The sequence below is a fragment of the Arachis stenosperma genome, chromosome 4 (assembly GCF_014773155.1).
Source record: "Arachis stenosperma cultivar V10309 chromosome 4, arast.V10309.gnm1.PFL2, whole genome shotgun sequence".
In the NCBI taxonomy this organism is placed as follows: domain Eukaryota; kingdom Viridiplantae; phylum Streptophyta; class Magnoliopsida; order Fabales; family Fabaceae; genus Arachis; species Arachis stenosperma.
This window is the reverse complement of record NC_080380.1, coordinates 42481598-42506270: the sequence shown is the minus strand read 5'-3', so window position 1 is coordinate 42506270 and position 24673 is coordinate 42481598. Positions and strand designations below refer to the sequence as shown.

At 36.9% G+C, this 24673-nt stretch overlaps 1 protein-coding gene and 1 long non-coding RNA gene across 4 annotated transcripts in view; one reads left to right on the top strand and one right to left on the bottom strand.

Annotated features, from left to right (window-relative positions):
• The first annotated feature begins 392 nt into the window (after positions 1–392).
• LOC130975278 (protein NARROW LEAF 1-like) lies at positions 393–6413 on the top strand. Of its 3 annotated transcripts, none has more exons than XM_057900095.1 (6): positions 393–773; positions 1585–2105; positions 3013–3156; positions 3819–4059; positions 4376–4876; positions 5549–6410. In XM_057900095.1, the coding sequence occupies exons 2-6, from the start codon at positions 1614–1616 to the stop codon at positions 5968–5970; spliced, it is 1800 nt and encodes a 599-aa protein (XP_057756078.1). In that variant the 5' UTR covers positions 393–773; positions 1585–1613; the 3' UTR covers positions 5971–6410. The 3 variants fall into 3 exon arrangements, with proteins under 3 accessions (XP_057756078.1, XP_057756077.1, XP_057756079.1); XM_057900094.1 differs by having other exon boundaries at positions 394–773; positions 1602–2105; positions 5549–6407; XM_057900096.1 differs by lacking the exon at positions 393–773 and having other exon boundaries at positions 2012–2139; positions 5549–6413.
• Positions 6414–22764: 16351 nt separating this feature from the next.
• Positions 22765–24673, bottom strand: part of LOC130973649 (uncharacterized) — a 34844-nt gene continuing 32935 nt past the window's right edge. The window contains exon 2 of the long non-coding RNA XR_009084225.1: positions 22765–23397. This is a non-coding gene — a long non-coding RNA (uncharacterized LOC130973649). The remainder of the gene's footprint in view (positions 23398–24673) is intronic.

The following is a 24673-nucleotide window of genomic DNA, read 5'->3' as shown; positions in this document are numbered from 1 at the left end:
AATTATTAAGATTGAAAGGGTGTGCAACTTTTGGGGAGCAAACAGGGATGGCCCCCAAAACCCCACCCACATAAAAAAAAGTAATTAATTTATAAAATAAAAAATAAAAAATAAAAAAGATGTATCATATGAATCCTAGAAAATTATAAAATATTTTTAGTATTGCCCAGGTGCCCATATCTCCTCCATCCCAATTTCCCCACTCATAATTGTGAGTTGTGACATCAGATATAATAAAAAAAAGTAATTTAAAAAAATTAAAGCAGAAAAAAGGGCTAAAAAGAATTAATATAAATACATAGTTATTTTTGTATTGTTATGTTAGCATAACATAGTTTATAGTAGTAGCTTACTAGATATATACACATATATTAATGCTTCAAATTCCACAATTGTAGTTTATTATTCTTTCAATTTCATCATCATCATCATCATCATCACTATTCTCTCTCTCTCTCTCTCTCTCTCTCTCTCGATTCACTTCACAAAACCAAGCCAAAGAGGAACCAAAAGCTTATTAGCAACCATAGATAATAAACCTCTCATGCACTTCGCTATTGAGCTTGTTCTGATTAATTAATTTAATTAATTAATTAATTAAGATATTTTTATTAATCTTGTAATTAGTGTTGTTATTATTGTTATTCTGGAACTTTAATCTGAGAGATGATTGGCAATAGAATCTACTTACATGGTTACTATTAGGGCATGAAAACCATCAATCTCCTTTGTTCTGAGCCCATTTTCCGCATCTCCAACAACATTGCTGATCGGTGAGTTTTCTGATGACCCACCTTTCAAAATTTCATCTTTTCAGCTACCCTTCTTCCAAATTTGGTTGTGTTTTTGTTTCTTCGATGATTGTGCCTAAGCTAAGAAACTCTCTCTGTGTGTGTCAGTGTGTGTGTTTTTTGGGTGCCATTGTTTCATTATTGGTACCTATTGTTGATATGATTCTCTGGGTTTTGCTTGGTTCTCTCTCTCTCTCTCTCTCTCTCTCTCTCTCTCTCTCTCTCTCTCTCTCTCTTTGATATGATTCAGATTTTTAAAGTGTTAATGAAAATGAAGATTATTGATTTGCCTGTGTACACTACATGATGATTTGTAAATATCTTACTATTTTATTTCTTACGGGGTTCACTTTTGTATATGATAGGAAAATTTGATGTAGTTGTCCAAATTTCTCAATTTGGTGCTTCAAGTGATGTTGATATTCTGTGTATACAAGGCTGAAATACAACTGTTGTATGTGATAAGTTATATTTTATGCCCCTATGTAATAATTTTGTGGAGTTAGGATTGAATAACTTGCTAAATGATTTCAATATATTGAACAGATAATATTTTTCTTTTCCCCTTTGTTGATTTTGCTAAATGATGTCCTTTGAGTTGTGCTGTTTAGTTTATGAAGATAAATTTGACTTTGAGCAGTCCTTTTCAAGGAACTTTGTGTTATGGATACTTTGCAAGGAACTTTCTCTACCTATGTTGAAGCATTTTGTTGTCTGAAAAGTCTTGGAAATTTGGTCATAACAGGAATGCTTTTCTTGATTTGGATCATCAATTATTTATGTTGTTAAGCAGTGTTAAGTGTTATGTAGGAGAGCTGACAGATGAGTCGGCCTCGCTTGGAGTTAAGAATTCATCACTCCGGATCAACACAATCGGAGGAGTCAGCCTTGGACCTGGAAAGGAACTACTATGGTCATCCTAATCCTTCTTCCAGTCCCTCGCCCATGCAACCTTTTGCTGCCGGTGCTCAGCATTCAGAAAGCACCGCCGCGTATTTTTCTTGGCCTACGTTGACTCGCTGGAACGATGCGGCAGAAGACAGGGCCAACTATTTCGGAAATCTTCAAAAGGGAGTGCTACCTGAAACTTTGGGGCGATTGCCAACAGGACAACAGGCTACTACCTTGCTTGAGCTGATGACTATTAGGGCATTTCATAGCAAGATCTTACGGCGGTTTAGTCTTGGCACTGCCATTGGATTTCGGATTAGAGGAGGTGTTTTGACTAATACTCCAGCTATTCTTGTCTTTGTTGCCCGTAAAGTTCACAGTCAATGGCTCAACCCTGTTCAGTGCCTACCTGCTGCCCTTGAGGTGGGGAATTTTGGTTCTTCTGGATATGTTGCAGGTTTCGACATGGCTTTAGTAGATCTCCTTACTCTTCTCTATTGAATTATTGGTTACGTTCTTTTTGTGGTTTCCGTTCGTTCCAGTTGTTAGTTAGTATGGTTACAAAGAGGGAATAGACTTCCACTTGATTTGGATTTAGACAGCAATAAACAACAACAAAGCCTTATCCACTAGGTGGGACTTGATTTGGATTTATAATTTGGAAAAATAGAAAGCCTTTAGCAATTAGCATAATAGACAATGGAAATCTTAAGAATACCGACTTGCTAAACATTTTCTTTGTTCTTCTTTAATTGCAACAAAAAAAAAAAGAAGAAATAAAGACATAGAAACATTTGGGGACATCCGAACATGTTCTGATGAGGCTAATTGTCTAATAGCAAGATGGTTCTCCACATACTAATAAGGCAGTGAACGAACTCATCTTTGTTCTACAATGGTCTGTATGATAAAACGATTAATGTATTCCAGCACTAAAAAGTAAGCTTCTCCATGTTTCCACTTACCTTTTGGTTGTGCAATTTCCTCTCCAACTTAAACTAATCTATGCTAGTGTAAACTTAGTTGCATTAACATCAAACTTTTATGGATATTTTGATTAGGCAAGTTTTATAAATTGGTGAAAAACTAACTAGTGCCTTGTAGTGATAAGCTAATGAATCATCAAAGCTCTGTTCCCTTTTTATTTATCTTTCTCTTGTTTGGTTTTTGAAAAAATACCATCTCAGGTGAAACAATAACTATTACACTATTCTTTACACTAAGGGCTTTTACATTCCCCCCCTCCCCCCCTCCCTCCTTTTTTTTTTAGTTTGAAAATTTGACATTGCTGTTTAATGAAGTTGAAATCATTTCTTACTTTTCCAAACAGGGGCCAGGTGGTGTTTGGTGTGATGTGGATGTTGTGGAGTTTTCCTACTATGGAGCACCTGCACCAACTCCTAAAGAGCAATTATATACAGAGCTCGCTGATGGCTTAAGGGGAAGCGATTCCTGTATTGGCTCTGGTTCTCAGGTGCTTTTGCCTTGAAGAATCGATTTCTTTTGTGTACTAAATGAAATTCAAACGAAAACAAATGATTCCTTTGTTATCTTGCCATAATCATTTTTTTTTTAACTTTCATTATGCAGTAACTTCTTTTTATATTTAGAATTATTCACTGTTTCATTTAGTCCTATTAAAATCTTATGGGTCTATTGTGGAAGATATGAAGCAAGTGCTGTTGATGGATGATAAAAGATATTTAATAATTGTTCTTTGTGATGAAAGATAGAGCTTGTAGTATGGCAAGTGGAAGAGTTTGGTACACTGTAAATTCGGCTTTTAAGTAAAGGGATTACCAAACTAGCAATTTTAAGTTGGATTAAAATAGTAATTTGCCTTCTTTTTCTTTATTTTTTTCTGAGCTTACCAATTCAGGTTAAGTGTTGTCTTACTTCATGACTCTGTGATTTGGATTATCAGATGCTTCTTTCTTTTACTAGTTAAAGGAGTTGATAGTATATAAACCCGGTTGTATTGTTTTACATTAAGAATTCTTACATACTGGTTTTACTCTTCCATATATTGATTTGATCCTTTTTATCTTGAACCTTGGTCCAATGCTGGCATCTATCTGAAGTTTTGGTACGTTTTCCCCTTTTCTGGTTTTCAATTTTTTAATTATTGTACTCAAGGTTGCAAGCCAAGAGACCTATGGAACCTTGGGGGCTATTGTAAAAAGTCGAACTGGAAATCAAGAAGTTGGTTTTCTTACGAATCGACATGTCGCTGTTGATTTGGACTATCCAAACCAAAAAATGTTTCATCCGTTACCGCCAAGCCTTGGACCTGGTGTATATCTTGGTGCTGTTGAGAGAGCAACATCATTTATTACTGATGATCTTTGGTATGGCATTTTTGCAGGAACAAACCCAGGTAATGAAATTTTAAATTGCTGATTATTCTGAATTTATTACTTACAGTGCGGTCAAGAAGCAAAAGTTCTCAGTTAAGTGCTACTTGTTGATCTTAATATTTGGTGTCTAATTTCATGGCCTTAATGTCAGGATAATACGTGTGATGTTGTTGCCTAGAAGTTCTTACAATAAGATGGTAGAAAAACAGATTTGATTATCAAACTCAATAGTAATCTAATGTCTTATCTGCTCGTCATGATTCTGCATTGGGATTTTGCATTTGTTCTAGATCCATCCTGGCCATACATGCATGTAACAATTTTGCTATCCTACAGAAACTTTTGTGCGAGCCGACGGGGCCTTTATACCGTTTGCTGAAGATTTCAATATGAACAATGTAACTACATCCGTAAAAGGTGTGGGAGAGATTGGCGATGTGAATGTGATAGACTTGCAATCGCCAATAAACAGTCTCATAGGGAGGCAAGTGATTAAAGTTGGAAGAAGTTCTGGTTTGACTACAGGGACTATTATGGCCTATGCACTAGAGTACAATGATGAGAAAGGGATTTGTTTTCTCACAGATTTTCTAGTTGTTGGTGAGAACCAACAGACATTTGATCTCGAAGGTGATAGTGGAAGCCTCATTCTCTTGACCGGTCAGAATGGAGAGAAGCCACGGCCTGTTGGCATTATCTGGGGCGGGACAGCTAATCGGGGTCGTTTGAAACTAAAAGTTGGTGAACCCCCAGAAAATTGGACAAGTGGAGTTGACCTTGGCCGACTTCTTGATCTACTCGAACTTGACCTCATAACAACAAATGAGGCACTTCAAGGTTTGTTTCTGAAACATTCTATTATAATTCAATCCCCTTTAATATGATAGGAGTCAGATGGCTATGTTGATAATTAGATGCCAAGATGGAGGAATTTCAGTTTTCACACCCATGCCGAATGTGCAAATCTCTGACCATAAGTTTGTCTGGATTGGTTAAAGTCTCATGTTTTAAGTAGGGGTGGTAACGTTAGCGTCATCATAAAGATGCCAATAACGTATAATAGTGATCTCAAATTTGATTATTCATGATTTACATAATGATCAAGGAGGCTTAGGCGCTTAAAATTATCTCTTTAACTGTATACCCATTAAACGTGATTTCATTTTTATTTATTTATTGCAGTACTATCTCTTTAGTCGAATACATATCTGATTAACTTTAGATCAGTGAAATCTCTTCAGCAGTTGATAAATATAGTTAACTTATTTTTAACCCAATGGAAGAAATTGCATATTGCAACCTATTCAAAAATACATTAAAGCAAAATAATCCTTATTGTGCTATATATGCCTCTTAGGCTTTCCGGATATTCAGATATTTAAAACCTTATTTTATTTGCATAAACAGGAATGTACATGTCTGTAATATTCCAATTTTCTAATAAACCATTTAGAAGTTTTAAAGCAGGGAGCTGACAATATTTTCCCCCTTTCCTTGGCCGTTTCGTAGCTGTGTTGCATGAGCGAAGGAATGATTCCAATGCTGGAATTGGTTCTACGGTAGGCGAATCCTCTCCCACCATACCAACGAAAGAAAAGCCTGAAGGGAGCGTTGAGCCATTTTGCTTGAACAAAGTTCCTGTTGAAGATGAACCCTCCGAAAGAGTCAGCCCATCTTTAAAGATTTGTGAATTTGATAACATGGATGAGGTTGAAACGGCTCCAAATGTAGAACACCAGTTCATTCCAAGTTTTGCAGGTAAGTCCCCAGAGCACTCAAGCTACCGAAAAGGAGCCTTTGAATTTAAGTCTCTTTCCGAACTTAGGAATGGCCCCGACGAGGATAGTTTTGTTTCCTTGCATTTAGGAGAGCCTGAAACAAAGAGAAGGAAGCATTCAAATTCTTCTCTTTGCATTGATGAATTAAAGTAACTGTTAGAATTGAAACCGAAAATATGAACTCGACGAAGCAACGGTCTCATGGCATAGCTGTTCTCTTCAAAATCAAAGGACTAAACACAGTTCACTTCTGCATAAAATTCATATTTTTTTTTTCTTTTTGTTTTCACTTGTTTTACTTGTTTCGGTAAAGTGAGAATATTAGTCACTTGTGAGCTATATAATATTTTATAGAGGACATTAAGGGCATGATTGGTTTGTTAAACCAAACATGGCCTTAGATTGCACTGTGTTAAAATGAATCTTTGATTTTATACCACTTTGTAGACTTTGTAAACATAAGTACTCCTGAAGGAGGACAACTACTGTAAGTAAAAAGGAATGTAAAATATATACTTGTCAAGAAGCTTCAGTCTCTAATCACCATCTGTGTGTTTATCCTTCACTTCCTTAGCACTTAGCACAACTTTGTTCATTTGTTGGGTGTTATTCATGGCAAATGTTAATTAGTGCTCGTAAATGGTGTAAAGAAAGTTGATTTGATTCCTTGTGTTGGGATTTTGAATTTGAGCTTCATAGAAATCAATTTAAGCTCAATTAGTGAAATTTTTAGATGCTCTAAGAGGAAATCAAGTTCCGAAAATAAGGTTAAATTACTTGGCTAATTTTTATAGTTTTATCAAATTTGTGATTAACCTTTTATAGTTTAAAAGTTTTGAATTGGGTCTTTACACCATTTGAATTTTGTAATTAGGTCCTTTTTGTGTCAAAAATGTTCTAATAGAATATTCCAAAAATGAGAAGATGTCGAAATTTAGAGATTTAGTTCTTAAGTATAGGTATCTTCAATTTAAGAAATAATATTTTATTAATTCTAATATTTTTTATGCAGTAAAGATTTAATTATAAAATTTAAAATAACGTAGAAACCTAATTAAAAATTTTTAAATTATAAGGACTTAAATTGTAGAGATCTAATTAAAAATTTTTAAACTATAAGGACTTAAACTATAGAGATTGATAAAATAATTTAACCTCAAAATAAATCTAATCATGGTTAAATCTAAACCCAGCATGTAGATGTAATGGTCTCACTTTCTCAACAAGTTTTGGTCTTTTTATTTTCAAATAAAAATAAATTATGGTCTAAGAATATTGGGTTGGAAGTATTGAATTTGAACCAATGGTTGTCGAAGATTTTAGAAAAACAAAATTTTCTCTAACTAATTGCTGAATTCTCATCTTTAGTAGTAAACTCTTGAAGGTTGTAAGAATTTTCTTTTCAAATGAATTAATGAGTTGAACTAAATTTGCTAAAAACACCACAAAAATATCATTGATTATTTTGCTTGTTTAAGTATTCTTGATGGCTTCTAATGCGGAAGACTTGAAATTTGAAAATGGAAATCAGCAGTAGAGGCAGCGAGGAATAACAACATAGATCTAGCTAGTCTAGGCTTTAATCATTGTTATTTTCTTTTTTTAGCAATATTTTAGCTTTTATGTTCAAAGAAATATAATTAAATGGCCTACTTTGTTGATATGAAACAAAAAGAGGGATGCATATGTTTTCTATCTGTTTGGAAACTCCTGGAGTAAAATTATCTAGAGAATGGAATTTTATTTCATGGTTTGGTATTAAAAGATTGCATAGATTTTAGTTCTAATGAGAATTCAATTTTTAATTTTTATATTAAAGCTATATAAAAATTAGACTAAAATAAGTTTAATTTCTAATTTCATTCTCATAACTTGATACATAAAAATTGATATACTAAAAAATCTAAAATACCAAAAGGTAATTACAGCCCTAACATTATCAAATTCTTCTTTCATCTCCACTCAACAAGAAGAACCTAGCAAATCACCTCTCCCACCATCATCATTACGAGCAAAAACCCTTTTTCAAATTCTCATTCTTGATCGCCACTAACTACTCACGCTTCAACAAAGAATAAGAGAAGCAATAAGGGAAAAAAAAAAAAAAAAACTAAACCACAAAGTTGACAGCGTCTTGTTTATTAGTAAAAAAGTTCAACAAATTAAACTAGGGGGCAGTCACCTAAAAAAAATCTGGGGGACAAAGAGCTTGTTAAGAAGGGGAGGGTTTTTAATAAAAGGTACTATATATAAGAGTATATATAAGTGTTAGAAGAATAAAAGTAATAAAAGCATAAAAATCTTACAATAAATACACAAATATGCTAAATAAATATAAATGATACTAACCGATATTAATTGGATACTAGAGCCGAAAACGAGTAGAATGATGAGCCTTCATGAAGATATCTGCATTCTGATCCAGAATTCCAACAGTTATGAGATAAACAACATCAATAAGGAGACGTTGCCGAACAAAATGATAATTAATCTCAATGTGTTTGGTGCATTCATGAAAAACATCATTATGAGCAATCTGAATAGCACTGCGGCTGTCGCAGAAAACATCAGTCGGAGATGACTGAGGAGCACCCAAGTCTTCAAGAAGCCAACTAATTGAGACAACCTCTGCAGACTGCAGTGGTGTCAGAAACAAACAATAACGAGTAGTAGAATGACGATCACTGGGATCAACAGCCCCATCAGCATCTAAGTAGGCCTAAAGGGATAAAGATGAATGGCAGAAAAATAAAGTCCATGAAACAGAGTGCCTTTGATGTAGCGAAGAATGCGAAGAACAGCTGCATAGTGAGTAGTACGAGAAGCTAACAAGAACTAGCTAAGAACATGAACTAGATAGGTAATGTCTCGGCATGTGACAGTCAAGTAAACGAGACCTCCAACTAACTGTCGATAAAGAGTAGGATTATCCAAAACAGTGTCATCCATAGGGGTAAATTGAACATTAGGCTCAAGGAGAGTAGACTCAATTTGACTATCTGTAATTCTGGTGCGAGCAAGAAGATCTGAACATACTTAGCTTGAGAGAGATAGATATCATCTGTGGATAAGACCTCTAGACCAAGAAAGTAACTGAGATAACCAAGATCTTTCATCTCAAAATTATGGTGAAGGGAGGCCTTGAGATCCGAGATACCATCAATATCATAGCCAGTAATGATCATGTCATCAACATACAAAAGTAGAAGAACAACTCCATGTTTACTTTTACGAATAAAGAGAGTATTCTCATGAGGGCTGCAAGTGAAACTAAGATTGCATATAGTGGTACTGAACTTGTCAAACAATTCACGAGGAGCATGCTTAAGACCAAAAAGTGCCTTGCGAAGGAGACAGACTTTACTAGAAGGACAAGGATAACCCGGAGGTGGTTTCATATAGACCTTCTTTTTCAAATCTCCATTAAGAAAAGCACTCTTCACATCCATCTGACTGAGAGACCATTTTTTGACCGCAGCAATAGCAAGAAGAGCTTGAACAGATATGAGAGGAGCAACAGGAGCAAAAGTCTCTTCATAATCAATACCATACTCTTGCGTACAACCTTGAGCAACCAATCATGCCTTATAACGGTCAATAGAACCATCAGAACAAGTCTTGATCTTGTATACCCATCTACTATCCACAAGTTTCTGATCAGAAGGAAGATCAACCAAGTTCCAAGTGTGTGCTTTTTCAAGTGCCTGAATTTCTTCCTACATTGCTTGCTGCCAACTTGGATTTGTGGAGGCTTCTCTAAATGACTTAGGTTCATATTGATGAAGAATAGTAAAAAAATAATGATAATCAAGAGGATGAGGAGGTGGATTTCTTACCCTAAAAGAACGAGTGGAAGGAGAAGGCATGACAGCAGGAGCAGGATCATCGTTTGGTCTGGAATCATTGGGAGATGGAGAAGGCAGAAGAGTAGGAGGCTGTAGAGGTTGACTCGAGATTGAACTTGTAGAATCACTAGAAAAAAGATCAACAATGGGCTTAGTGAAAAATGGTGACCGAGCAGGAGGAATGAACTCAAACGAGGAGAACCTAGAAAACATGTGATGCTCCTAGAATACAACATGACGAGATATACGAATACGTTTAGAGAAAGGATCCCAACAATGATAACCCTTATGTTCAGTGCCAAAACCAAGAAAACAACACATGCGAGTCCGAAGTTTAAGTTTACTATGTTCATGAGGCTGAAGAAGAACAAAATAGACACAACTAAAAACTCGAAGAGAACTGTAATCTAGAGAGGTATGATAAACACGCTCAAAGGGAGTAATGTTACCAAAGATAGAAGAAGGAAGTCTATGGATAACATAAGCAGCAGTAAGAACAGCTTCACCCTAAGTACGCTTAGCACACGAAGAAAAATAAGCATTGCATAAACAGAGTCAAGAACGTGATGGTGTTTGCGTTCAACTCGTCCATTTTATTGAGATGTACCAGGGTAAGAAAACTCAGACAAAGTACCCTGTTCTGCAAGAAAGGTTAAAAGCTTGGAGTCACGGTATTCCATAGCATTATTGCGTCAAAAAACTTTAATGACCTTGGAAAAATGAGTTTTAATCATAGCGGCAAAGTTAATATAAATCTGAGGTAGCTCATGGCAATTAGTCATCAAATAAATTCAAGTAAAACGTGAGTAATCATCAATGAAAATGACAAAGTATCGAGCCCCTCACATAGAAGCAGTAGGAGTGGGTTCCCAAACATTAGAGTAGGTAAGATCAAAAGGAGAGCAAATAGGGATGAATTATTGTGAAAAGATAGAGTAGGTTGTTTGGCAGTTTCACAAGAAATGCAATCAAAAGACTCATTATTAACCTGACCCAAAATATCCTGAGATACAAGAGAATGCAATTTTTCTAAGGAGTTGTGGGCAAGACGTTGATGCCATAATTGAAGGTTAAATAGGGAAGAAGCAGCACAAAAATTTGACTAGGAGGAATATGAAGATCCTCGAGTTCAAACAACCTTCCGACCTTATGGCCAGTCTCGACAATCTGTTCTGTCCGACGATCCTGTACACGACAACCAGAAATAAAAAAAAGGTTGACGCCAAAATTGAGATCCACAAGTTGACCAACAGAAATAAGATTAAAGTTCAATTTTGGAATATAATAAGTACCACAAAAATTAAGAGTTGACTGGGAAATAGAACCCTTATGTGTCGTGTGGAAGAGGAAACCATCAGCAATATTGATAGAAGGTGCATTTTTAGTGGTAGACAAAGGTGAGAAAAGATGACGCAAAGAGACATGCGATGAAAGCGACCAGAAATAAAATACAATTTAAAATTACTTGGAGGAGACAAAAAAGTAGCAGGAATATTACCAGAAAGGGAGAGAAGATGCTTAAGAAGAGATGCAATATCAGACAGAGAGACAGGAGATGGGCTGGAAGGAGCAGAGTTGGTAGATTTAGTAGTAGCAGTAACAGCAGAAGCAGACACATCCTTGGAGAGGTTGGAACGAGAATGATACTTAAGTTGATCAGGATGTGGTGGGCGAGTAGGACAGGTTGTAATCAAATATCCCGAGAGCTTGCAATAATGGCAGAACAGTTGCAAACAATTGTAGCTAATGTGAACTTTCTGTTAGTATTTACGACATTTAACAGAAGGATAGTCTGAGAAGAGGTGCCCATAACGGTTATAGTTTCGACAGAATTTACCCTTTCTGTCTGTGGCAGCAAAAATATCTGATTTTTTCATAATAGTAGATGTAAAGATCAAAAATAGGAGGGAAAACTGTAAATTTAGGGCAAAAGACGAGAAAATGGAGGGCAGAATCAGAAAGATATCACCAAAAAATCTTAGGGAGGGACCCACTGTCTACCACGTCAGCTACCACGTCAGATGTCACGTCAGGAGGGGAGGCCACGTGGCAACGCGTGATAGGAGAAGGAAAATGCGTCAATGCTGACGCAAAGAGGGAGGTGGTATGTGGGCCGGGTCGGTTTTGACACGGGCTGAAGCAGGCCCGTCGACGTTTCTGGATTTGACACGTGGCACTCTGTGGTGCCGCTGATTCTGGGCATGGATCCAACGGTGCTGGAGGCATCTGGTGAGAGGAGAACCTGAAGCGGACACCGATTTTCAGGCGACGCGTGAGGGCGCGTCTGGCGACTGTTGGCAGTGAGTCTGGAGGCATTAAAATCGTGACGATGAGATGAACATGCTAGTAATAGTAGTGACAAACGAAAACATCGGGAAAGGATAAAAAAAATAAGGGCAAAGAACATTGCCGGAAGAGAGAAACAAAGGGGCTATATACGAATTTTCATGGAAAAAAAAGGAACCTAAGCTCCTGACACCATGTTAGAAATAAGAGAGTAATCTGAAGAAAGTGTTTTGTGTATTATTTAGGGTAAAAATAAAAGGTACAATGTACAAGAGTATATATAGGTGCTAGAAGAATCAAAGTAATAAAAGCACAAAAATCCTACAATAAATACACAGATATGCTATATAAATATAAATAATACTAACTGATCTTAATTGATCCTAATTATACTCTATCATTTTTCATTCAAAACCAAAGAGAGAGAAGCAGTGGTGTTGAGTTAAGAATACAATTAATTTAATGATGATGACAAACGTTGATTTATTGGGTTAAACACCCAATTGAATTTGATTGTTTCATTTAAGTGATGCAGGCCCAAATAATTGTGTAGCAGCCCAAAACTAATGAAACAAAGCAATCCTAAGTGATGAAGAAAATTGATCCACTACCCAAGCCCAATCCTAACTAAGCAATAGAGAAGCAAACCTAAGCAAAGCTTCAGATGCTTACTTCAGACAAATACAAGAGAAAGAGAGGGAGAAAGCTTCATCTTCGAGCTCACATTACCAGAGAAGAAAGAAAGAGAAACTTCACCTAGAAAGCAAGAGTCTAACCAAATAAATCAAAAGCATGTTACACTAAGTCAGAGGTTAAAGGTAAATAATTTTCTTTTTCATACAAGTTAATTTTTTCACTTCTTCTCCTACTCTCTGCAATGCTATTTAGAGAAAATTGAAGAAAATGGTGGTTGATTATCTCTGCTATAAATCAACAGTTAAAGTTGTTACTTGGGGCCAAAATACATTTTCAAGGGATTTGGGGTAATCACTGAGCATGCTCATTTCTACTGCCACGTTGTCCTCGGTCAAACAAGAACCAGATTTGAAATTTCTATTTTGTGGGTTGATTGAAGAAAGAGAAGGGATAATTTCTGAAAGTCCAAGATTCAAGAAGTTGACTCTAGAGGAACCTTAACCGTGGCTCTGACTAAGATACAAAAGGAAAGTTGAATCTCATTAGAATTCAATGAGAGAGAACCCGAGAGAAAAAGAAAAGAGAGAATCCTCACTACTGAGTTTGAAGTCTTGGAATCATTGCACCTACACTAAAATGAGCACTCCACCAAGATAAAGAACAAGGTTATGAGTTCAGATGCTGGGTTCAGTACATAGAGTCAAAGTTGTTATTCATCATCTCCTTCATGTTTTACTATTTATATTTTTGTTTCGATGTATATCTTTTTTTTGTATTCTATCTGAGATAAAAGGCAAGAAAAAGAAGCATTGAGAAAAAGCCATAGAGTGAATAAGGATGAGAGAAATACTTGAGAGAAAAGTCAAGAGTGATTTCAGATTTCTATTGGTTGTATTTTTTGTCTTGTGTCATGTACCTAAGAGGTATTCCTTGCTAAGTTGGGTAAGCACTTAGTGTGGTAAATCTAGGTATTAGTATAACCAAGTCAAGTTTATATTAAAATTTGTGTGCCCAGATAGGATTATGTTGAGTCCTAGGGAATTAGTGTATGTAATACTTGGATTGATAGTGGAAATTCCACCAACGTTGTGGCAGAGACTGGATGTAGGTTGCATTGCACAAGACAACTAAACCAGGATATATGGCTGTGTCACTTTCTTCCTCTCTGCTTTAGTTTCTATTTTATGATTTTGATGAGATAAAACAAAATTATCTCCTGTATAATTCGTTGTGCAGACTAAACAGAAGCCAAGTTTAATGTCTGGTTTTAAAGCTTCATTAATCAAAGTTCAAGAAGGTCATAGATTCAACCCCATTTCTCTAAGCCTTCTGAAACCTTCAATTGGTATAAGAGCCAAGATCTCAAGAATCGAGCTTAACAGCTTAGATCAAAGGTCCAATGGTGAACAACTTGGGCACAACTACTGTGGCCTACACGCTAACAGAGGGTTAATTAAACAACAGGTCTCCCTTCTTCAATGGGAAGAACTATGCCTACTGGAAAAAGAGAATGAGGATCTTCATTCAATCAATAGACTACAACATATGGAAGATCGTGGTAAATGGTCCCAAAATCCCAACAAAGACTAGTGCTGATGGAGTGGTGACTCCAAAGGAGGAAGCCGAATGGAACGATGATGATAAACGAAGGTGGAACTGAATGCTAAAGCTATTAACCTGCTGCATTATGCTATAAGCTTCGAGGAGTACCGAAAGGTGTCTAGATGCATGACTGCCAAAGAAATCGGGAGAAACTTCATGTTAGACACGAAGGCACCAAACAAGTCAAAGAAACAAGGATTGATATGTGATGAGCGAATAATTTATACGCTTTTGGCATTGTTTTTAGGTAGTTTTTAGTAGAATCTAGCTACTTTTTAGTATATTTTTATTAGTTTTTAAGAAAAATTTATATTTCTGGACTTTAATATAAGTTTGTGTGTTTTTCTGTGATTTTAGGTATTTTCTGGCTGAAATTGAGGGACCTGAGCAAAAATCTGATTCAGAGGCTGAAAAAGGACTGCAGATGTTGTTGGATTCTGACCTTCCTTCACTCAAAATGGATTTTTAGAGCTACAGAAGCCCAAATGGCGCGCTTTCAATTGCGTTGGAAAGTTGACATCCTGGGCTTTCCAGCAATATATAATAGTTCATACTTTGTCCGAGTTTTGACGATGCAAACTGGCATTCAAATGCCAACTTCCTGTCCTATTCTGGCGTTAAACGCCAGAAACAGGATAAAAGCTGGAGTTAAACGCCCAAACTGGCATAAAAGCTGGTGTTTAACTCCAAAAAAGTTTCTACACATGAAAGCTTCAATGCTCAGCCCAAGCACACACCAAGTGGGCCCGGAAGTGGATTTCTGCATCATTTACTTATTTCTGTAAACCCTAGTAACTAGTCTAGTATAAATAGGACCTTTTACTATTGTATTAGGGATCTTTGATCAGTTTTATGCTATCTTAGACTTTTATGGGGGCTGGCCATTCGGCCATGCCTGGACCTTCATCACTTATGTATTTTCAACTGTGGAGTTTCTGCACCTCATAGATTAAGGTGTGGAGCTCTGCTGTTCCTCGAGTATTAATGCAAAGTACTATTATTTTTCTATTCAATTCAAGCTTATTCTTATTCCAAGATATTCATTCACACACAAGAACATGATGAATGTGATGATCAAGTGACACTCATCACCATTCTCACTTATGAACGCGTGCCTGACAAACACTTTCGTTCTACATGAAAACAAGCTTGAATGCATATCTCTTGGGACTCTAATCAACGATTCACATCATTTCCCCTCTGACAATGGGGCATCTGAATCTGAGATTGGAACCTTCATGGTATAGGCTAGAAACAATTGGCAACATTCCTGAGATCCGGAAAGTCTAAACTTTGTCTATGGTATTCCGAGTAGGATCTGGGAAGGGATGACTGTGACGAGCTTCAAACTCCTGACTGTGGGGCGCAGTGACAGTGCGCAAAAGGATCATTGGATCTTATTCCGATACGATCGAGAACCGACAGCTGATTAGCCATGCGGTAGCTGTGCCTGGTATTTTTCATCCGAGACGAGAAATCCGACAGTTGATTAGCCGTACAGAAACCGTAGAGGACCATTTTCAATGAGAGGACGGGAGGTAGCCATTGACAACGGTGATCCCCAATGATGACAAGTCATCATATACCCATTTTTCAAGCTAATTTCACTTGTTTTATTAGCATTTATGCACTTTCTTGCATCCTAAGTAAGTGATTTGGAGTGAAAATGCATAACTTCTTTAAATCAAACAACCACCATGAAATTAATGTTAACTCATGAGGTTTAAGCTAAATTTAATTGAGTTTTAATTGATTTATAAGCCTCTTGAATTTAGTGATACTTTGAGTGGTTGTTTTGGTTTATTGTAGGTGAAGAAAAGAAAAAAAAAGGAAAAGCGTGGCCTAAGGAAGTGTGGCCCAAGGAGAAGAAAATGTGGTCAAAGAGAGAAGAAGTGTGGCGCACAAAATGAGGAAGGCAAGTATTGCCCTCCACAAGGGCACACTGCCCTCTAGGAGGGCAACATAAGGGAACAAAGCATGAAAGGCAACTCTACCCTGCCCACTACAAGGGCAGAGCACAAATTTGTGCCTTGGAATCAAGAAGAACAAAACCTTGCCCTGCCCTCCACAAGGGCAGTATCGGGCTCACCAAGGGAAGAAAATCAAAGGAAAAAGCCTACAATGCTTGCCACAAGAGTTGAACACGGGACCATGAGGAAGCAAGGAATTAAGCCTCATTTTGGTACCAAGAAAGCCAAGGAAAATGGGTAGCGTGTGTAGCATCCAAGCTTCGAACTCGGGACGTCAAAGTGGAAACACTGCCCTGCCCTCCGCGCGGGCAGGGCAGCATTTTGTTGTGGCATGAATCTGGCGCACCAAGGCACGATTCTGGCGCACCAAGGCACGATTCTGGCAGCACCAACAGCGCACCACAGCACAATTCTGGCGCACCAACTTTTTCTGCCCTGCCCTCCGCGAGGGCAGGGCAGCATCCTGCGCACCAAGCCTGCACCACGCCGCACCACGCACGCACCAAGCACCAAATCCTGCCCTGCCCTCCACAAGGGCAGGGCAGCCTCCTAGAAGCAATCCTTCATGGGCTATAATTGGATTAAAAATCCAATAAAATTCAATTCTTCACAAAATCAAAAGCCCATCCAAATCCCAAGATCCAAGAATAGAAAGTGTATAAATAGGAGTTAGTTTGATGTAAATAGGACTTTAACTTTCACTTTATTTTTCACCTTTTCTTTGACTTTTGGCACTGCAAAAACTTGGTGGGCGAAATTGTGATTCATTCTTTTCTAACTCGAAACAATCCCCGGTAATGGCTCCAAAAACTTGGTGCACAATACCATGGTCTAAAATCAACTTCACAGTCTCGCTCAACTAACCAGCAAGTGCACTGGGTCGTCCAAGTAATACCTTACGTGAGTAAGGGTCGATCCCACGGAGATTGTTGGTATGAAGCAAGCTATGGTCATCTTGTAGATCTCAGTTAGTGAGTGGAATCATAGGGTCAAATGTAATTAAATAGGATAAATAAAATAAATAAAAGGGATAGGAGTACTCATGTAATTCAATGGTGGGAATTTCAGATAAGCGTGTGAAGATGCTGTGCTCCTCTTGAATCTCTGCTTGACTGTTGCTTTCATCCAATTCTTCGTACTCCTTTCCATAGCAAGCTGTATGTAGGGCATCACCGTTGTCAGTGGCTACATCCCATCCTCTCAGTGAAAATGGTCCTCTGCGGCTGTCACTCGCATGGCTAATCATCTGTCGGTTCTCAATCAGGTTGGAATAGAATCCATTGATTCTTTTGCGCTTGTCATCACGCCCATCCTTCAGGAGTTTGAAGCTCGTCACAGTCATTCAATCCCAGAATCATACTTGGAATACCATAGACAAGGTTTAGACTTTCCGGATCCTCATGAATGCCGCCATCTATCTAACTTATACCACGAAGATTCTGTTGGAGAATCTAAGAGATATGCGCCCGGCCTAAGGTAGAACGGAAGTGGTTGTCAATCACGCGCGTTCATAGGTGAGAATGATGATGAGTGTCACGGATCATCACATTCATCAAGTTGAAGTGCAACGTATATCTTGAAATAGGAATAAATAGAATTGAATAGGATATCATCTTAATGGCATTGAAACTTGAGGTACAGCAGAGCTCCACACCCTTAATCTATGGTGTGTAGAAACTCCACCGTTGAAAATACATAAGTGAGAGAGGTTCAGGCATGGCCGAGAGGCCAGCCCCCAAGGTCTAAGGACTAGGCGTCCAGAGATCTGATCCTAAGATCTAAAGTGATCAAAAGATGTCAAATACATTAGTTAAATGTTCTATTTATAATAAACTAGCTCCTAGGGTTTACATGAGTAAGTATTTGATGCATAAATCCACTTCCGGGGCCCACTTGGTGTATGTTTGGGCTGAGCTTGATCAATCCACGAGCTGAGGCTTCTCTTGGAGTTGAACTCCGAGTTATGACGTGTTTTGGGCGTTCAACTCCGGATCATGACGTTTTCTGGCGTTTAACTCCAGACAGCAGCATGTACTTGGCGTTCAACGCCAAGTTACGTCATCAATTTCCGAATAAAGTATGGAGTATTATATATTGCTGGAAAGCCCTGGATGTCTACTTTCCAACGCCGTTGAGAGCGCGCCATTTGGATTTCGGTAGCTCCAGAAAATCTACTTTGAGTGCAGGGAGGTCAGATTCCAACAGCATCAGCAGTCCTTTTGTCAGCCTTTTTCAGAGTTTTGCTCAAATCCCTCAATTTCAGTCAGAATTTACCTGAAATCACAGAAAAACACACAAACTCATAGTAAAGTCCAGAAATGTGAATTTAACATAAAAACTAATGAAAACATCCCTAAAAGTAGCTTGAACTTACTAAAAACTACCTAAAAACAATGCCAAAAAGCGTATAAATTATCCGCTCATCACAACACCAAACTTAAATTGTTGCTTGTCCCCAAGCAACTGTAAATCAAATAGGATAAAAAGAAGAGAATATACTATAAATTCAGAAATATCAATGAATATTAATTATAATTAAATGAGCGGGACTTGTAGCTTTTTGCTTCTGAACAGTTTTGGCATCTCACTTTTTCCTTTGAAGTTTAGAATGATTGGCTTCTCTAGGAACTTAGAATTTCGGATAGTGTTATTGACTTTCCTAGTTAAGCATGTTGATTCTTGAACATAGCTACTTATGAGTCTTGGCCGTGGCCCTAAGCATTTTGTTTTCCAGTATTACCACCGGATACATAAATGCCACAGACACATAACTGGGTGAGCCTTTTCAGATTGTGACTCAGCTTTGCTAAAGTCCCCAGTTAGTGGTGTCCAGAGCTCTTAAGCACACTCTTTTGCCTTGGATCACGACTTTAACCACTTAGTCTCAAGCTTTTTGCTTGGACCTTCATGACACAAGCACATGGTTAGGGACAGCTTGATTTAGCCGCTTAGGCCTGGATTTTATTTCCTTGGGCCCTCCTATCCATTGATGCTCAAAGCCTTGGATCCTTTTTACCCTTGCCTTTTGGTTTTAAGGGCTATTGGCTTTTTCTACTGCTCCTTCTTTTTCTATATACTCTTTTTTTTTTCGAATGCTTCTTCTTTTTCACTGCTTTTTCTTGCTTCAAGAATCAATTTCATGATTTTTCAGATCCTCAATAACATTTCTCTTTGTTCATCATTCTTTCAAGAGCCAACAATTTTAACATTCATAAACAACAAGATCAAAAGACATATGCACTGTTCAAGCATTCATTCAGAAAACAAAAAGTATTGTCACCACATCAATATAATTAAACTAAATTCAAGGATAAATTTGAAATTCATGTACTTCTTGTTCTTTTGAATTAAAACATTTTTCTTTTAAGAGAGGTGAAGGATTCATGGAATTTATTCATAATCTTTAAGGCATAGTTACTACATACTAATGATCATGAAGTAAAGACACAAAACATGGATAAACACAACATTAAAAACCGAAAAGCAGAAAGAAATAAGAACAAGGAATGAATCCACCTGAGTGAGGGTGGCGCCTTTTTGAAGAACCAATGGTGCTCTTTGAGCTCCTCTATGTCTCTTCCTTGCTTCTTTTGAATGATTCCTAGTAATTTTGGTGTTCCTCCCCTTAGTTGCTTCCAATATTTGTGTGGAGGACAACTTATCCCCTGAGGTATCTCAGGGATCTCTTGATTTGCAGCCACATGTTCTACCACTGAGCTATGACGGCTTATATTAGTCTTTCCATCTCCCATGACTCAGAGGTGGAAGCTTTTTTGTCTTCCCTTTTTCTCTTTTTTTTTCTTCTTTTTTTTTTGAGGTTTCTCTGAATTGTTGATTTTTAGTTTCTCTTGACTTCCTCTTCAGAGTCCTTTCATGTTCATGATCTGCTTCAATAAGAATGTTCTTGTCCTTGCTCCTGCTCATATAGGGAAGAAGAGAACAAGAAAAGAAAGAGGAATCCTCTATGTCACAGTAAAGAGGTTCCTTATTGTTAGTAGAAGAAGAAAGGAATAAAAGTGGAGAATCCAATCACAATGGTGAGGATAGAGGCAATGATTGGAGATGAAGAGAGGTGAAGAGAAGTGTTAGTAAATAAATAAAATAAATAGAAAGAGATGAGGGGGAGAGAAATTCGAAAATAATTTTGAAAAATGGGTTAGTAATTTTCGAAAATTAAAACTAAAATTTGAAACAATTAATTAATTAAAAAGAATTTTTGAAAAAGAGGGAGGTATTTTCGAAAATTAGAGAGGGAAAAGTAGTTAGGTGGTTTTGAAAAAGATAAGAAACAAACAAAAAATTAATTAGTTAGTTGAAAAAGATATTAAAATCAAATTTGAAAAGATAAGAGGATAAGAAGTTAGAAAAGATATTTTAAAATTTTTTTTTTTGAAAAAGATAAAATTTTAAAAAATATGATATAAAAGATATGATTTAAAAAGATATGGTTTTGAAAAGATAAGATTGAAATTAGTTTTGAAAAAGATTTGAATTTTAAAATCACAATTAATGACTTGACTCACAAGAAATCACAAGATATGATTCTAGAACTTAAAATTTGAATCTTTCTTAACAAGAAAGTAACAAACTTGAAATTTTTGAATCAAAACATTAATTTTTGATGCAATTTTCGAAAATATGATGTAAAGATAAGAAAAAGATTTTGAAAATATTTTGAAAAAGATTTTTGAAATTTTCGAAAATGATGAAAAAATGGAAAAGATATGATTTTTGAAAAAGATTTTAAAAAGATAAGATTTAAAAAGATAAGATATTTTTTTGATTTTTGAATTTTTTTTTGATGAGAGAGAAAAACACTAAAATACTCAATGCATGAAAATTTTGGATCAAAACACATGATGCATGCAAGAACACTATGAATGTCAAGATGAACACCAAGAACACTTTGAAGATCATGATGAACATCAAGAACATATTTTTGAAAAATTTTCAAGAAAAGAAAACATGCAAGACACCAAACTTAGAAATTTTTCATGTTTAGATTCTATGAATGCAAGAATGCATATGAAAAACACCATACAACACAAAACAAGAAAATATGAAGATCAAACAAGAGGATTCATCAAGAACAACTTGAAGATCATGAAGAACACTATGAATGCATGAATTTTTCGAAAATTTTATGCAAGAAAAAGATGAACATGCAATTGACACCAAACTTATGACTTGACACAAGACTCAAACAAGAAACACAAAATATTTTTTATTTTTATGATTTTCTAATTTTTTTGTATTTTATTTGATTTTTCGAAAAAATTATAGAGAAAATAAAATAAGAAATTCAAAATTTTTAATATGAATTCCAGAATCATGCAATGTTAGTCTAAAGCTTCGGTCCAGGAATTAGACATGGCTTAATAGCCAGCCAAGCTTTCAATGAAAGCTCCAGTCCAAAACACTAGACATGGCCAATGGCCAGCCAAGCCTTAAGTGACAAATCAAGCATACAGCAGTTGATATTTCATCCAACTTCATATACTTATTATTGGAAGCCTCAGTCCAAAAGAATTAGACATGGCTTTACAGCCAGCCAGGCTTCAACATTTTTCATGAAGCTCTAGAATTCATTCTTTAAAAATTTAGAATAAATTTTCGAAAACATATTAGAAAAGATTTGAAAGAATTTTGAAAAATTTTTTTTGAAAAATAAAACAAAAAATAAATTACCTAATCTGAGGAACAAGATGAACCGTCAGTTGTCCATACTCAAACAATCCCCGGCAACGGCGCCAAAAACTTGGTGGGCGAAATTGTGATTCATTCTTTTCTAACTCGAAACAATCCCCGGTAATGGCTCCAAAAACTTGGTGCACAATACCATGGTCTAAAATCAACTTCACAGTCTCGCTCAACTAACCAGCAAGTGCACTGGGTCGTCCAAGTAATACCTTACGTGAGTAAGGGTCGATCCCACGGAGATTGTTGGTATGAAGCAAGCTATGGTCATCTTGTAGATCTCAGTTAGTGAGTGGAATCATAGGGTCAAATGTAATTAAATAGGATAAATAAAATAAATAAAAGGGATAGGAGTACTCATGTAATTCAATGGTGGGAATTTCAGATAAGCGTGTGAAGATGCTGTGCTCCTCTTGAATCTCTGCTTTCCTGTTGCTTTCATCCAATTCTTCTTACTCCTTTCCATAGCAAGCTGTATGTAGGGCATCACCGTTGTCAGTGGCTACATCCCATCCTCTCAGTGAAAATGGTCCTCTGCGGCTGTCACTCGCATGGCTAATCATCTGTCGGTTCTCAATCAGGTTGGAATAGAATCCATTGATTCTTTTGCGCTTGTCATCACGCCCATCCTTCAGGAGTTTGAAGCTCGTCACAGTCATTCAATCCCAGAATCCTACTTGGAATACCATAGACAAGGTTTAGACTTTCCGGATCCTCATGAATGCCGCCATCTATCTAACTTATACCACGAAGATTCTGTTGGAGAATCTAAGAGATATGTGCCCGGCCTAAGGTAGAACGGAAGTGGTTGTCAATCACGCGCGTTCATAGGTGAGAATGATGATGAGTGTCACGGATCATCACATTCATCAAGTTGAAGTGCAACGTATATCTTGAAATAGGAATAAATAGAATTGAATAGGATATCATCTTAATGGCATTGAAACTTGAGGTACAGCAGAGCTCCACACCCTTAATCTATGGTGTGTAGAAACTCCACCGTTGAAAATACATAAGTGAGAGAGGTTCAGGCATGGCCGAGAGGCCAGCCCCCAAGGTCTAAGGACTAGGCGTCCAGAGATCTGATCCTAAGATCTAAAGTGATCAAAAGATGTCAAATACATTAGTTAAATGTTCTATTTATAATAAACTAGCTCCTAGGGTTTACATGAGTAAGTATTTGATGCACAAATCCACGAGCTGAGGCTTCTCTTGGAGTTGAACTCCGAGTTATGACGTGTTTTGGGCGTTCAACTCCGGATCATGACGTTTTTCTGGCGTTTAACTCCAGACAGCAGCATGTACTTGGCGTTCAACGCCAAGTTACGTCATCAATTTCCAAATAAAGTATGGACTATTATATATTGCTGGAAAGCCCTGGATGTCTACTTTCCAACGCCGTTGAGATCGCGCCATTTGGATTTCGGTAGCTCCAGAAAATCTACTTTGAGTGCAGGGAGGTCAGATTCCAACAGCATCAGCAGTCCTTTTGTCAGCCTTTTTCAGAGTTTTGCTCAAATCCCTCAATTTCAGTCAGAATTTACCTGAAATCACAGAAAAGCACACAAACTCATAGTAAAGTCCAGAAATGTGAATTTAACATAAAAACTAATGAAAACATCCCTAAAAGTAGCTTGAACTTACTAAAAACTACCTAAAAACAATGCCAAAAAGCGTATAAATTATCCGCTCATCAGGCACTTTCTTGGGAATTTGGAATTTTGCAACTTCTCTTGGTGACTTCACTGAGATTTTAGAGAATTGGGGAGGAGAATTGATCTCTCTTCTTCCTCGTGCTTGCCTGAGCACTTTTAATTTTCTTGTTTTGAGTTTTGGGTGTGAAGAGTTGAGGAAATTCTGTCTCAACCTCCATTCAAAATCTCTTTAATTCCTTTCTGCACAATTAAATTGAATTTCAATTTCCTTTACTGCTTCTTCTTCAATTTCTTGTCAATAGCTTTGTGAACTTGGATCTGGGAAGGCAATTGAGATCTAGGCTTTGCTACCTAGTCTCTGGAGACCTGAGATCCCAATTTACTTTTGGTTCTTCTGTGAACCTCTGCTGCACTTTATTTCCTTACTGTTTGAATCATAATTGTTTCTAATTCAATTCCTGCTCTATTGATTGTTGCAATTCACATTCTCTTGCTTAAATTCTGAAATCCCTGTCCTCAAATCCCTTTTACATTCAAGCAATTTATATTCCTTGCAATTTAAGTTACTGCACTTTACATTTCTTGCACTTTAAGTTTCAGTCATTTACTTTCTTGTTCTTTAAGATTCTGCAAGTTTACTTTCCTGCTCTTAAATTTACTGTAATTCTCCCTTCCCCCTTTACATTCCAAGCAATTTAGCTTCTGTTAAAATACAAATCACTCAACCAATACTTGATTCGCTTGACTAAACCAACCACTAAACTAAAATTGCTCAATCCTTCAATCCCTGTGGGATCGACCTCACTCATGTGAGTTATTATTACTTGATGCGACCCGGTACACTTGCCGGTGAGTTTTGTGTCGGATCGTTTTCCGCACATCAAGTTTTTGGTGCCGTTGCCGGGGATTGAAATAGATTGACAATGATTAAGTGAAGTGGAGGTCTAGATTAAGCACTTTTTCATTTCTGTTTCTCTAACACACTAACTGTTTGAATTTTTGCTTAAACTAACTAAAACTTCATTCTAGCTATAGTTTGAAGTTTTATTGATTTTCTGGATCTGTGTGTTTATTGTTGTGTGTTTGTATGTCAGGTACAGGAAGATCTTCCCCTATCCTCTCTGAAATTGACCAAAGAACTCTTCGAAGAATAAGAAGAGCTGAA

Bases quoted from the DNA above. Each gene is read 5' to 3' on its own strand.
- LOC130975278 (XM_057900095.1), top strand. From the start codon at position 1,614: ATGAGTCGGCCTCGCTTGGAGTTAAGAATTCATCACTCCGGATCAACA. The intron at 4,060-4,375 runs GTAATGAAATTT...GCTATCCTACAG, and splicing joins TTTTGCAGGAACAAACCCAG to AAACTTTTGTGCGAGCCGAC. The intron at 4,877-5,548 runs GTTTGTTTCTGA...GCCGTTTCGTAG, and splicing joins AACAAATGAGGCACTTCAAG to CTGTGTTGCATGAGCGAAGG.